Raw genomic sequence first — 15,338 nt, forward strand, 5'->3', positions numbered from 1 at the left:
TTGGTCATCTAATGGTCCAACTAACTCCCTTGCAGGCTTTTCACCTCGAATGTACCTGAAAAAGTTTTCATTATGAGGTTTTGCTTCTTCAGCCAAGCTTCTTTCAAATTCTGTCTTTGCCTTCCCTATCAATGCTTTGCCAGTGCTTATGCAGTTTTCTGTTTTCTTCATTCGGATCCCTTTTCCATTTTTTAAAAGATGTTCTTTTAGCTATTATAGCCTCTATTACCTCACCTTTTACCCATGCCCGTAGCTCTTCAGACTTCCTTCCACCTTTTCTAATGTATGGAATACATCTGGTCTGGACTTCCAAGATATTATTTTTAAACAACATCCATGCGTGCTCTAAACTCCTACAAGTCGATTTTAAATGCCCGGCGCGTTCAAATACCAGGAGATATGCGCGTGACCGGGCTGCACGCTCCAACCGCATTTTCAGAGCAGCCCATCCACACGCATATCTCCTGGTACACTTGGAAGAGCCAGGTTTCTGAAAAGGGTGGGCTGGGGCAGGGCTGGGGCGGGGAGCAGCCAGCCGGCGCGCGGAACTTACTTCTCATGAGAGCAGGTTGAGTTTTAAAACAAAAAATATTAGGGTAGGTAGGTGGGATTTAGGGGTCAGGGCAGAGAGGGGAAAAAGGAGGAAGGATAGCTAGGGAGTTAGGGAACTGGGGAAGGCCAAGTTGCATCGGTGCGTGTTTATTAAAAATCCCCTCCTTGTGCACGTGAGTCAGCACCCGTGCACATGCATGTGCTGATATAAAACCAGGCGCGCATGTGCGCGCGGGTATTGGATGTCATAACAAGCGTGCAGTGAAGCTCGCATGTTATAAAATCAGTATGTCCATGTGCGTGTGCCAGGAACCGCGCGCACATGTTCACCTGCACAGCCCTTTAAAAATTTACTTCTTAACCTTCGCAGCTGCTTTCTGTTTTTTCCTATTTTCCTGCTCTTTACTTAAAGACACCTGGTCCTCTTTGACATTTATTGCAACCTCTCTACTGGAATGCCCTAATTTCCCTGTTCACTAAGATGGTAACTTTCAAAGTGGTGTACGTGTGCACGTTCATCGGTCTGCGCCCAGGGAAGCAGCTAATTATAACACACATGCTTATATGCACGCATCTTATAAAATAGTCTGGCCGTGCGCACATCTGTGCTCAATTTTAAGAAGGTGCATGCAAATGTCGCTTCTACTGTGTAGATGGGGGGAGTTACTAGGTGGGCCTCCCATAGATATATAAATACCTATCTAGGGTTAGGGCATTATGGCTAGGCTAGGCTAGGCTCTCGCTTTCTCTCTCTCTCTCTCTCTCTCTCCCCATGACCTAACACCAATACCATTTCCAGCTTTTTTATTGACACTTAGAAAAATAGAGTATCTAGAAAGCCTCGGTCTTGAAGGTATATCCCCCCAACAGAAGACCTGCATTTGGGGAAGATAAAGAGAAGAGAAGAGCTTAGCCCTGGTACTGTGTACAACTCTTCCTCTTAGGACAAGCCCAAAATGAGGTTATATAAATTTGATAATTTGCCTTTCCTCAGAGACAACAAGATGGGATAAATTTAAACTGAAAATAAATTACAATAATTTGGAAATACTCTATAAAAAAACATCAACAAAATACAATAAGATCATAACTGAACAATTATTATATAAAAAAAAACTGGATTAATATGAAATTCTACCATACATTTTCCTGATCATTTTCATTCTGGAGAAGATTTACAATACATAAATAGATAACAAGGTTGTTATATTATAAATGTTCATTCATACAACTAGGCTTTAATTTTTTTTTTCTAAAATTCAAATTACTAGATTCACTCCTCCAGTCAAGAGAGTTAGAACTCCAAAGTTTTGGACCCACCCAGCTGAAAACCTGCTTCTTTGTGGAGGCAAGCCTTAACATAGTAATGATGGCAGAAAAAAAAAAAAAAAGGTCCATCCAGCCTGCCCAGCAATTAGCTTACGATAGTAACTGCTATGCCATGCAAGTTATACCCATGCGTTCTGTTAAGGGTAGTAACTGAAAATCACCAAAGGCATTTACAACACCTGGTTCATATTTCATTAAACAATCAGATAAATACATTGGAAAGTCCCTACACAAACATTTAAAGATCAAACACAAGATCTTAAACTCAATTTTACTTGCCACCAGAAGTCAATGTAGGTCACACAGTGGTTATATGATCATTTCTTTTCCCCTCACTAGCAGTCTAGCAACTGTATTTTGTAGACTCACCAAGGGGAATCCCTTACTGTGAATTACAGTAATCCAACTGATTTATAAGAAGTGAATGTATTATGGTAGCCAGGTCTTTCCTCTACAAATATGGCCTGCTTTGTCGATTACGATGTAAGCTCATAAACATCTTTTGCACTATTGCTGACAACTGCAGTTTCAACAATAACTGAGAATCAACTTCGATCCCCAACCTTGTTACCACTTCCCTTGGACTAAGACTAGCTCCTAATTAGGCTGGTAAATTATGAAAGGGGTGGTTATTTTTTCAGATTTCATTATGTTTAAGTTCAATTGATATAAGTGCAACCAATCTAAAATTGCCTTAAATCTTGCAGTCAATTTGACTATTGATACTCATTCACATACATTACAATTTGAATGTCATCCATGAATAGCTGGCAATCCATACCATGCTCCTGAATTCTACCTGCTAATGGGGGCCAAATAAACATGAACAAAATTGATGATAATACTGATCCCTGAGTATCCTGCATCTCAGCATTCAAGGTGATGACAGACTGCCTTCCCACTAGATGCTCTGGGTTCTTTTATCTAGGAATGAACTCAACCATTTGAATGTGGTTCCCCCAAACCAGTGTTATTTTTCATTTTAACTTTCATTCAGTTTATGTCTTTTGACTTTCTTCCACAGTACAAAATAAATTGTTTGAATCAAGAGAAATACCACCCAAATATGACACACTTAAAAAAAAAGACCCTCAGTTGAGCGAGACTCATGAAATACAACATAATGCAAAACTGAAAATATTGACATTGATATTCAAAGAGGTTGTCTGACTACCTTTTGGAATTAGCTGGACAAAACCCAAGATTTTAATATTTCCCCCTGTTCCCCAGCTATATTTTGTCTTGGCAACTCATTCCCAGAGCTCATTTTCACTTTGTCTGGGCAGCAAATATATTCAGTGCTGCCCGGACAAAGTTAATCAGCTAAGTCTGCTAACACTAATACCCATCCTAAAGTATCCAGAAAGTTCTACATTTATCTCAGTATATTCAATGGAACTTGTATACAGGTAAGTTCTGTTGAATATCCAGCTAACTATACCCTGAAAGCTTTCCCACTTGCATGCTTACTCAGTATGGACCTCACTATAAATATCGTGAAAAAGAAACTTACATTTCTTTAGTTTTCTTGTTGACAAAAGAGCAAAGAGTGAGCCACCCATCTTCTTCAGCCTCCAGGATGACAGGACTAATAATTCCAAAAGAAAAATGATTAACATTATAGTTATACTGAAAGCCATTCTGCAGGTGTACAACCACTGCGCATAAAAACTGTGCAGAAATTATTTCTAAATGGATTATATAAACAAAAACACATTGGCACAGCATGTAACTGGGAGGCAGTTCTACATACTGTGAAGAAGAGGTCTAGGTTCAGAGCACCCTGTCATTGCAGCTGCAGAGAAGAGAGTCAATAATTGCCCTTATTCCATTTATCTCTCTAGACTCCAATGGCATCACCCTTTAAAACCGATCCATTATAAAGAGGGTATATTATCTCTCAGTCTAGAAAGGTTCCTGCTCACTAATAAGTCAGAACACTGGAACATCTGTTGGAGAAGAAAAAGACGAGCAGCTATGATGACCTGCTACACTTGAGGTACTGATCCAGGGAAATACTTTGGAGCCTTAAGACAAAACCTACTGATGCAGACATTCTTTATTGTCTTTCCATGGATCACCACTAGGAAACTGGCAGAGGCAGCTAACGAAGGGTGAATATAAGAAATTGTTGGCCTCCCTTCTACCTAACCTGCTATGTTACTCAGTTGCTGTGTTCTTGGTAGCCTGAAAAACTTGACTGACTTATGACATTGAAGGGCAACTTTCAAAACACCGCATTTTATGCAATGTTAGTAAACAGTGCACCAATCCTGAAACCCTCAGAAAATGAACAGGTGCAAGGTACTGCGTTAAAAGTGTCTGCATGCTTTATGGCCATTTGTGCAGGTGATGGAGGGGAAGCATAATAGTGCATGTGCATTTAAAAAAATCAAATGGGCACACACAATTTTCCCTCATTGACCTAAACATGCCTGCTGGACCACCATCTTTTAATGCAGCTAAATGCATGCAACCATTTTGCCCAGATAAATATCCATCTACCTATGTAAATGGCTTTGAAAACCTGCCATCCAAGAACTGCAAAGCTTTCTGCCCAATGTATTCCTTTCTATGTTGTCTTCATTGAAACCATTAATTATGACCAAGTAGATAAATTTATGGAGCAATTTTAAGACCGTGTGGGAAAGGGGAAAGTCTGCAGGTACTTTTTACTAATTTCTTGTCAGTTTTCAAAGGAAAACAATTCCTTTTGAAAACTAAGGCCTAGATTTATCAAAAAGCAATAAATATCACATGTGATATAAAAAGGGGTGTGTTTTATGTAACTTTGTAGTAAGAGAGAGAGAGAGAGAGAGAGAGAGAGAGAGAGAGAGAGCGCGCACACACACATATCTAAAAGGCCCTTGTAGTAGTTAGCTATTTATGCTACTATAGGAGGCCCACTTAGTAACTCGAGGTGAGGTTTAGGCAGTAGAGTAAGGGTTAGGGGCCACTTACATGCAGAGTGAGACGTAGTGTTGCGACCGTTGCTGCCCGACGTCTCCACTCTGCCCACCTTACCTCTTTTGCGACTCCCTCTTTGGTTGATAGAAGTTTGGCTGCCGCAGCATCATCTTGCCATTCTCCTCTGGCGTCCCTGGACCAGCTGGACGTTGCCTTCCCCATGTTCTCCTGAAGCCTAAGGGTGTGTGCGCGGCATGGCCCTGATTCAAGTACCAGCTTTGGCGCGAACCTCAGGGGCATCCCCCTGAGATGACGTCATCCTCATCGGATACTTAAGGTCTTTCGTTTTGCTAGCTAATCGAGTTAGCAAAGGTTAGGTTTCATACATTTACCTAGCTTCCTCCAGGAATCGCTTCAGATGGGATTCGCTCTCCGCATACCTTGCTACTCTGCCTCCTCGGACTTTACCAGGGGTACCCACTCCTCGGGGGCCTCGCTCTCTCTCTTGCTTTTCAGGTCGCAGTCTGGAACTGGTACTCGCTCCTCGAGGGCCCATGTTCCCGGACCTGCTACAGAATACAACTTCTGCCAGGAAGTCACCGCTGCCTATAACACCAGTGAGTTACCATCTCTCTCTCAGAGCTTTCCCTGGAACCAGGTACTCACTCCTCAAGGGCCTACTTCATTCCAGCCTCTGGGCTACTTCAAGAGACTAATGTGTAAGTGTTACCATCAAGGTTCTGTTCCTGAACTCTGCATACTCTGCCTACTCACTATATTCAGTTTCTCTACAGCTCTGCCATCCTGGGATCGCTGTTCCAGTGCCTGAGGGACTACAGCCCAGCCGGGCTCTTCCAGCTCACTACTGCCACCTCTGGTGGTTCACTATATAGTTTAATAAAAGATCTAGTGTGTGTCTGTCTCCCAACTCTGAGCCTGACCAGTGGCCCCTCTCGGGATCTTCCCCCGGGGGCGTGGTCATCTGCCACCGGCCCAAGGATCCACCCACAATTATCACAAATAATAACACGTACAAACAGAACAGTACACTCTTGTGAAGATTTGATGTCCTTTGAAGTGAAGAAACTCACACAAAGAAGAGATTTGTACATTGTTCTCTCAACCTAGCTTGATGGATTCACAACATCAAGCATGTTGAGAGAACATTGTACAAATCTCATCTTTGTGTGAGTTTCCTCACGCTGAAGGACATCAAATCTTCACAAGAGTGTACTGTTCTGTTCATACATCTCACTCTGCATGTAAAAGTGGCCCCTAACCCCTACACTACTACCTAAACCTCACCTCGAGTTACTAGGTGGGCCTCCTATAGTAGCATAAATAGCTAACTACTTCAATAACATTGTGTGTTATGGACATATTACATAGCTTAATGCTACTGAAAAAGGTGTAGTTACTTTTGGCTTTAAAACTGTGCAATATCATGCGTTATGGCTTGTTACTTTATGAAGCCAGCCCACTTTTACAAAATTCCCACCCCCAACTCCACCCCAATCCCTCCCCTTTTAAAAATTAGCATTGCACCATACGTTATGGGGCTTTTTTGCATGTATGAAGATGTTTTTCAAATGCGAAAACGCTTTAACGCATGCAAAAGCTCCATAATGCGAGTTGATAAATGACCCTGTAAATTTGAAAAAGTGACTTTTTCCAATAGAATTTGTATGCATTCTTTTGAAACTTGATTTAGTCCCAATTCTGTCCTCGGACTACCGCTCTGTGTATATGCGTAAATGTATGTGCATATTGCCTGAACGCCCGTAAGTGTACACACGGAGAGTTGGTAAAAATTTCAAAGGCACTAGTTATGTGGGCAGTGCTTTGCCTGCACAAATACTTTTGCAAGTTTCTCTTCCTGCTAAAATCAGCTGCATGTCCCTCGCAGTTAATACTTTTGTAAGTGTCCTTGCTTATACTGGAAATAAAACGGTAAGAAAACTTAACCCTTAGGAGAGTAAAGGTTATTAAGTGAGGAACTTGGAAACCTTCTTGGCCACATGAAGCTATTAGACCATAGAATTTCTGTTATAAGTTGATTACATTTTATTTACTAGCTTCTCCCATTCTGATGATTTCATTTTTATTAAAATTAATTTTTGCTAATCCCTTATTACTTTCCACTCATCCAACCAATGTCAACTGTTTTGTCCTTATCACATCTCCCATTCTTTCTCTCCCTCTTCAACATCTCTCCAGTTTGCTCGGTACATTTCTTTGTTGCTTGTATAACTTTTCCTCTCTCTTTTCAACATGCCTCTGCTCTCATTCTCCTTCTTCATTCCTTTTCTCCAAAATCCAGATCACCTTCTCTTCTTTTTCGGTATCTCTATCCTCCAAGCCAATCATAGCTGCTCAAGAATTGTTCTTCTGCTTTCTGGTCTTCTTTTTAAACTGATCCTGAATCACATGGCCAGGTTCACCTTTTAACCCCCCCTTTTTTTGTCTCTCTATTCCTCCACTAGTTCCCTATTTCTCTTTTCATTCAGTTGTAACACCTTGCCTATTTCTATTCTGCCTTACAGAGCTCTATGCCAATCTCTTTCCATGATCTAATTACTTCCTGTGGTCTCCTACACTTAACACCATTCTTCTTGTCAGGTTTTGTTGTCCACTTCCTGACTCTTTTAATAACATCTCACCTATGTTCCATCAAAAGTCTTAAACTTCATCTTGAACACTAAAACCACTAGGCTCTTCTGCCTTTTCAGAACTCTCCTGTTTGTCCTTGTTCCTGTCATTGCCTATCTCTGAAGTACAATTTTCTCTTGCCCAACCCCATGAAAACTGCAGAATTTGTTTTAAGTTTTTCATCATATAAATGGCACTCCCATCTTAAAAAGCGGCGCCAGCACCATGTAAGCACGCTCTCGATGACTCCTGAGCCACAGCATAACTTCCTCTGGTGTTTGGTATGTCTGGGGTTGCTTGTCCCTTTAAAAGTGCGGAAGGAGAAATCCAGGAATACTCAGCGTACAGTGAGTGTCAAATAATTCCCAAGCACAAAATAAGTGGAAAAGAAAACCTCAGATGTCCAAAACTATTTTATCAAATCATTTAAAAGCAAGTCTTTAGACAAAATGGATCAAAAAGTACCAGAAATCTAATTTTGTCTTCAGTCCTATAAAAACAAAACAATATTTTCTATAGCACATTTCTAAAAACAAAAATAAAGACAACACCCAAGAGATCAGTATGCAGCTATCAAATATCAACTCCTGTACCAATTCAATCAGAAATTGGGTCTCTTGGAGGATGGAAATGCAGAAGCATCAAGTTTGATGGTTATGAATTTATTACGTGCATTCTTGAGATTCATAAGTATTAGACATAGGTAATTATAGACATGAATTTTGCAAGTTCATCCGTAAATTCGGTTCTAATTTATTATTGAATTGGTATGGGAGCTGATATTCTCTATCAGTGCACGGAACACTTGTGGGTTTCTTGTTTTTTAAAATATGCAATAAAAAAAAATTGCTCTCTCTTTTGTTGTGGATCTGAGGATGAAAGTCGGTTTCTGATACTCATTCAGTTTATTTGAAGACCCACTTTATATGTTCTGACAAATGCTTTTGGACAGCCAAGGAAAAATCCATCACCAGAAAGATTCATAGAGCTTTTAAATTGCAGCAAGAGCCTGACCTGAACACCGCATGATTTTAATGCTGAAATTAAAACGGAATATTTATTGCACTGAAAACGCGTCACATTAAAGCACACTTTCAGACACCCACAAGCCACCATGCTGGGTAGTGAGAAATCTAGATGGGAAAATACGCATGTTGTGGGCATGGAGGATCTGCCACTGCTGGCCTTCCAGGCCCTTGTATCCGTTTAGGCCCTTTAGCAGCCACTGTGGAGCCCAGGAATTTATAAACTGCCCCTCCTGGAACTAGGGAGGACCATGCCCCTCCTCCCGCCCCCCAATCCCTTAGCCCACTCATTGCACCAGCAATCTTCAGCTGTAATCATGGGCTCTAATCTGCCACTAGATGTCATTGCACCATAACTGGGAAACGTCCACCCCATCCCAGTGACTGTGAACACCACTTCTGCAAGCATCCTCAACACTGGCTGGCAAGATATTATTTTATTCCATAAATATTATGTAACCCTTGCCTCAGGATTGATAATGATTCCAAGGGCACACAAAATCATTTCTTAAACGGTGCTACCTCCTCAGTCTCTTTCCCCACGTTCTTTTCAAAAGACAGTCTCTGACTTTCCTGGAGGAAAGGCCCACTACTGACAGAAATCCTTCAGCTTCCAGCTCAGGGTAAGGAAGGGTGACAGAAAATGCTTCCTTCCCTCTTGGTGGAAAAACCCGATCTCGTATCAAAATACTTTTCTTCTCACAGCACGGTCACTGCAACCTCCTCTTGGACTGAGCAAAGAGGTACACAGCTCCCTCCTGACCCACTGAGCAGGGGATTCTGCCTGCCGGAAGACTCAAGGCAAAATTGTGAAAAATCTTAGGAAAACTGCAAAACTCCTTCTGCTTCTCTTTCTTCCCTCTCTCTCTCTGTGCTAAACCGAGGGCCTAACTTGGAGAGCACGCTGAAAACACTCCTTCTCCCTCAAAATCAAATTTGCACTGTCACACTTTAATTAGGACTAACCCCCCTAATGGACTAGGAGATCATCACTCATAGGCAAGCCTCTGGGGGAGGCCTATACAGGAATGCTGTCTCCACCTAAACTGACCTTAATCCTAAGGGCTGGAAGCTAGAGCCATCTAGTGGCTGACCAGGGAGTCGCCACAATTGTAAGTGGCATCATTTCTTATAGGTGTTCATGGGTATGAGGGGTGTTTATGTTTGCATACAGTTGGGTTCAGGTAGTATTTATATGTGAAAAAGAATGTTAGGATACAATGTAGAAGTGGAAGAATATAAGAATTAATAAATAAATAAGATTGTAAGGGAGAGAAAAGTATGCTGAGAGTGTTAGGTTGTCTGTATAGGGAGCAGGATCTTCTGAAGTGCTTTTAAAAAGGCAAATGTCAGGTCAGTTGCTGAGAAAGTTGTCATCTCTTTAAAAGAGACTTTTGCTAGAAGAAAACACAGCTAGTGATTTTTTGTAAAGAAAAGAAGGCTTTGTCATCTTTCCCTGGTTTATCTGAGCATGGCACAGAATGCTTTGCTGGAGCTAGATTTGCTGATGTTGGCTAAGAGAAGAAAAAAAAAAGTGACTAATGAGAGCTGTGAATATAATGAGAGCTGTGCAGCTGTGACATGGGGTTTTCTGGAAATATTTCTTCCCAAGGCAAAAGGAAATATATTCAGATTTTTGCATTCAAGCTGGAAAATAAAGTACCGTATAGTAAGTAGATGATAAACTCCTTGTGGACCAGTTCATAGGCAGAGAGGAGGGGGATAATGATGGAGCATACGAGGTGGCTCTGCAAACTATGCACCTTAATTTTCATTTTTTGAGCCATACCAAATATTTATGCATCCATCCAACACATGTCTCAAATAGACGTTTTTACAATAAATGCTATTTGGGAAAACAACTGAATTTCCTGAGATATTCACCTTCCAATCCAAAAATGAGGACAAATCAATCCCACTGATTTTTAACATTATATTTTTCAATTGTGTATTTTTATATCAAAAAGTAGCCCAGGACCGCATCTAATTGAAGGTCAGGAAAGATGCATTAAAATAAACTGATAAAATAGCAGATAAGCTCTAGTACCTGATGTCCTAATATTGATGATGTGGTCTTCAGTTCCCAAATTTCTAGCTCCCAAATCTCTAGCTTATTTAACAAAGGTAATATTTATCTAGACTCTAAATAACAGATGGAATCACTGCACAGTTCAAAGCTTCATAATGAATGAAAAGGAAAACTACTGATTTAGCCGACAATAAATGAGCAGTAACTAATTGAATGGGCCAGTTGCAATTAGCTTGAAAGGAAGCTGCAGCTCCTATTAGGTGCAGTATTTCTAAAGTGCATACAGCAAATAGTGATAGTGCCTCCACATACCCCACATCATTTAAAAACTATACTGCTGAGTCATGATTTTTTACTACTTTCTTTTAGCTCATCCCTTACAATTTCCTAAATTTCTAGGAATAGCCATGTTTAGAGCAGGGTCATAAAATAACGTCACAGTGCATGAGGTCTGATTTGTCTATGCATGTATGTGAGATGTCATTTGTGACCCCACATCCAACAGGAACCAATTGAATATGGTGAGAGAGAGGTAATTTACGACATGTGCTAACATGACTGCTATCAGAGATTCAGGAGAATTGTGGGACACGTTCTTTAGAAATATGAAACCTAATTACTTAGAGTTAAATGCTCATTGATAGAAGTTTTTCATTGATTATTTGATTTATTTTATATTAATTTTGTTGTATTGCTTATCATGAATGTTTGTCATTTGTAAATGCATTTTAATGTTTATGATTTATGTAATCCACTTAGTACAGGGGCTCTGATAATAAGCAGAATAACAAATAATTTTAAATAAATAAATAAAATAAATACGAACTGAATGTTACTACAGTACATTGCACATACAGTAGGTTTCAATTTTCTTTGATAAATATAGGTGTTATCACGCTACATATAGGGAACAACTTTCTTTTAACAATATTTGCCAATGCCAAAATTATGATAGCAACAAAGTTGGTAGGGAATTACATTACACATTGGTAGTATACAGCAGGATGTGATATACCTAGATAATAATTAATATATAAATAATTCACTACATGAGGGTATTGATCCAAAGGCTTTGAAGGCACATTTTTGGCCAGCGTTGAATATCCCATTTATGTCCAAGCTGATTAAAAAAGCAGTTCTTTCCCAAGTGCAGTATTTTGTAGAGGAAAACAATGTTTTGGATAAACACCTATCTTGCTTTGACACTGTCAATGCATTAATGGCAATTTTTGATGACTTATAGAGGCATTGGATAGAGACATTGACAGTATTTTAATCCTTTTAGACTTGAGCATGGCATTCAACATGGTCGATCAAGTAGGGAGTCGGAGGACACACATCCAAGGAGTCAAGTAATCAGAAATAAGATATGTGTAATAAATTATCAGTGTCCACACAGAGCAACCACATAATTATTGAATAATGGTGCAGGCTTTAATCAAGAGCTTCAAATTGTAGACACCTATAATTTACTACATGCATCACATTTTGATTGTATTATTCGACATGGTAGACCATATAATTTTACTGGACCACTTTCCACATTGGGGATAGCAGGAACAATGTTGGCTTAATTTTATTCTTTTCTCAAGGACAGGTCTCAATTTGTCTCCATGGGGGCTTGCTCCACCAAACAACATCTGTTGATCTGTGGAGGCATTGCTTTCATCCCTGATTTTTAAAATTTATATGCAGCCTCTTGTGATAATCATTAGAGAAGCTACAATAATAGGGTGGATTCACTGGAGAGGTTAAATCAATGCCTGAAACAAGTGAAAGCTTGGATGTATAGGGAGATATCCCATGTTTAACCACTGAAAGCACCCAATACGAATCATAGTAACCAAAGATGGATACTGACAAGTATGCTGCAGACCAAACACACTGTAACAGCTGAAACAAGAAACTTTGCCCAGATACTTTAACCAGAACTGGAGGATACTTATCAAGATCTGCTTGTTTGTAAGCTCCTGTGTAAATAAACCAAGGCAGCGGGACATTGCAGGAACTTTAGCTCAAAAAGCAGAAGTCACTGTCTGGCCAAGGGAAGTCAATAGGGCAGAGGTACCCCCACCCATGGACGAAGGGGGAGCACGCTGAAATGGAGAAAAAGCTGACGTGGCCAACAATACCAGTCCAGATGTGGCAGGACCCCACTCCAAGGAAAAGGGAAGGGAGGAAGAGACCTGCAATGCGGCAAAGACTCTATACCCACTACATGATTATGAATGAGCTTATGCATATTTATCAGCTGGAAAGTATAGGATGGGAGCAGATAAGGAGAAAAAGGAGAGTGGACCTGAAGCAGCCCCAACTCCTCCTGCTATCAAGGAAGGAAAGGACTGTGTGTGCATAGGAGACCAGGGAGAGGAAACGCCCTGCCTCGGATCTGACAGAGGCGTGAAATCTGAGACAGCCAGGAGCAGAGAGAAGCCCAGAAGCTCAGCCAGCACCAGACCAGGAAGCAAGCCTCCTTCTCAGATGGTTCTCCAGACCTCCAGCCAGAGCCTGTTTGAGAGGTAAACAGAGGGAAATCACCTGAAGTTGGACCTGGGGATATTAAGTTAGCCATAAGTATTAATATATCAGGCAAGCTACGGTCTATGGCATGATTTAACTGCTAATAGTGCAGGGCTGTATTTAGAGTAAACTGGTGTTCAGTAACAAGGATGTTAGGGACATGTGCTGTTGTTCTGTTCTAAATGCTAATCCTGAAAAATCTGATAAATAAAAGTCTAATTCTGGAGATAAAAACATTGGGGCAGATTTTCAACGCTATACGTGCGTAAATCCAGGAGGATTTTCGTGCGCAGGGTGGTTACACGTGCCAGGCCTATTTTCAAAAGGCCCGGTGGCACTCGTAAAGCCCCAAGATATATGCAAGTCCCGGGGCTTGAAAAAATGGGTGGTCCAGGGGCAGGTCATGGGCGGGGCAGTCCGAGGGCAGGGCAGGGGCATGGCCAGAGGCCTCTCCATGGCCGCTGGGCCGGGGGATCACGCATCAGCAGTCGGCTGGCGCTCGCAAGTTACGCCTGCCTCTGGCAGGTGTAACTTGTGAAATAAAGGTACGGGGTTTTTTTTTCTCAGGCTGAGGGGTAGGACAGGTAGGGGAAGGGATGGGAAGATGTGGGAGGGAACAGGGAAAGCCAGGTCTCCCTGAGGGCTCGGTGCACGCAAGGTGCCCTAGTGGGCACCCCCTTGCGCGTGCCGACCCCTGATTTTATAACATGCATGCAGCTGCGCGCACATGTTATAAAATCGGGCGTACATTTGAACGTGCCAGGTAGTGCGCACAAATGTAGGCCGTGCACGTACATTTTAAAATCTGTCTTTTCTTGAACTTAGGATCATGAGGTGAGGTAGGAGAAAACAGGGAGAACTGTCTGTAGCACTACCACCCCCAAGAGGTGTGAACCGGAAATGCCCTGTGGCAGACAGGTTCCTGAACCCTTAAACTTACTTACAGATGGTGGAAAGTAAGTTAAACTTGAATCTTCAAAAGACAGAGGTTTTTTGGGTATGAAAGGGGATGTGGACATCAATGTGTCCTTCCTTAAATTGGGATGGAGTAGATCAGGAATGGAGTTTTTGGCCTGAGAATGATGCAGCCATATCTCTGGATCTGTGGTAAAGATTTGCCTCTGTTATCTACACCAGCTAAGAAAGATGTGTAGATTCTTTACCCAGCCTGTGAAAACTCATTATGCAATTATTAATTCTGACTAGATTTCTGCAATGACCTGTTCTTGGGGTTCCTGGCAAAAAGTACAGGGCATTTGTAGTTAATCCAGAACACTGCGGCCAAATTGATGGTGCAGGCAAGACTGGGAGACCATGCTGCCTCATTCTATCGGTTATGAATTAGTCAGACGGTCAAACTTAAAACTTTGACTATAATCTTTAAGATTCTATATGCATTGGGTCCATTGTGGTCTGTTAGTACAATGTATGCGTATGTGCACATTACATTTCCAAGGGGTAATTTTTCTGGCTGTGCCATCACTCAGACTATTGAATTTGGCTACTGCTCCAAGCTGCACTTTTTCTTATGCAATTCCCTAGCAGTGGAATAAGTTACCACAAACAGTGCATTTGTCTAACCTTTCAGAAGAGTTTTGAATACTTTTCTTTATTTATCCCGGGTTAGAGGGAGGGAACATGTCAGGAAATGCTTTTTTTGTAAAGGCTTTTAGGGGCCCAGTATTGCATTGCAGCTATTGCTGTTGCTTTTAATGCATCTTGGGATACATATTCAGCCCTTGAGCAGCTAGATTAGTTAGCCAGATGAAGCTATCCAGCTAACTTAACCAGGATATTCAACAGTGCACCTGTGCTGCTGAATGTATACAGCTATGTTAAAAGTTATGTCATCTGGTTAGGGAAACCTTATCAGCTAACTCCACTCCTCCCCAGAACGCCTACCGCTCACTCCAGGAACACTCCTGACATATCTGTCTAAAGTGTAGCTGAATAAAGAGTTATCTGGCTAGAATCTAACCAGCTAAGGGCCTTATTTTCCAAGGCTATCGCAGGCTTGCGCCAACAGCGCAAGCCTGCGATAGCTAGCGAAAGTAGCGTACGCCTGCGCTACCTACATTGGGGCGGAGTTGGCCTCGGGAGGAGTCGGGGTGTCACCAGGGCTGACTCTGCGAGGACGGCAGGCCTGCGATACTTTAGAAAATGAGGCCCTAAGTCGCCAAATATAGCAGCTATGCCATTTAAATGGATACATTTTCAGTAATGGCTTTTAAATATCTACCCCTTTGTGTTTATTGCGAGTTGACTCAATTGTTGATGTTTTTACTTTTTACTATAACCCACCCTGAGTGGATTCATAAAGACAGGAC

The 15,338-nt window shown here is 41.4% G+C and overlaps 1 protein-coding gene across 3 annotated transcripts in view; it reads right to left on the minus strand.

Annotated features, from left to right (window-relative positions):
- The window catches only part of PKHD1 (PKHD1 ciliary IPT domain containing fibrocystin/polyductin), a 1,284,809-nt gene that overhangs the window by 1,210,551 nt on the left and 58,920 nt on the right, over positions 1 to 15,338 (minus strand). For all 3 annotated transcript variants that reach the window (XM_029596114.1, XM_029596113.1, XM_029596115.1), the window contains one exon: positions 3,395 to 3,469. In XM_029596114.1, coding sequence (XP_029451974.1) covers positions 3,395 to 3,469 — 75 coding nt within the window. The remainder of the gene's footprint in view (positions 1 to 3,394; positions 3,470 to 15,338) is intronic.

The sequence above is a fragment of the Rhinatrema bivittatum genome, chromosome 3, assembly GCF_901001135.1.
Source record: "Rhinatrema bivittatum chromosome 3, aRhiBiv1.1, whole genome shotgun sequence".
Taxonomy (NCBI): Eukaryota; Metazoa; Chordata; class Amphibia; order Gymnophiona; family Rhinatrematidae; genus Rhinatrema; species Rhinatrema bivittatum.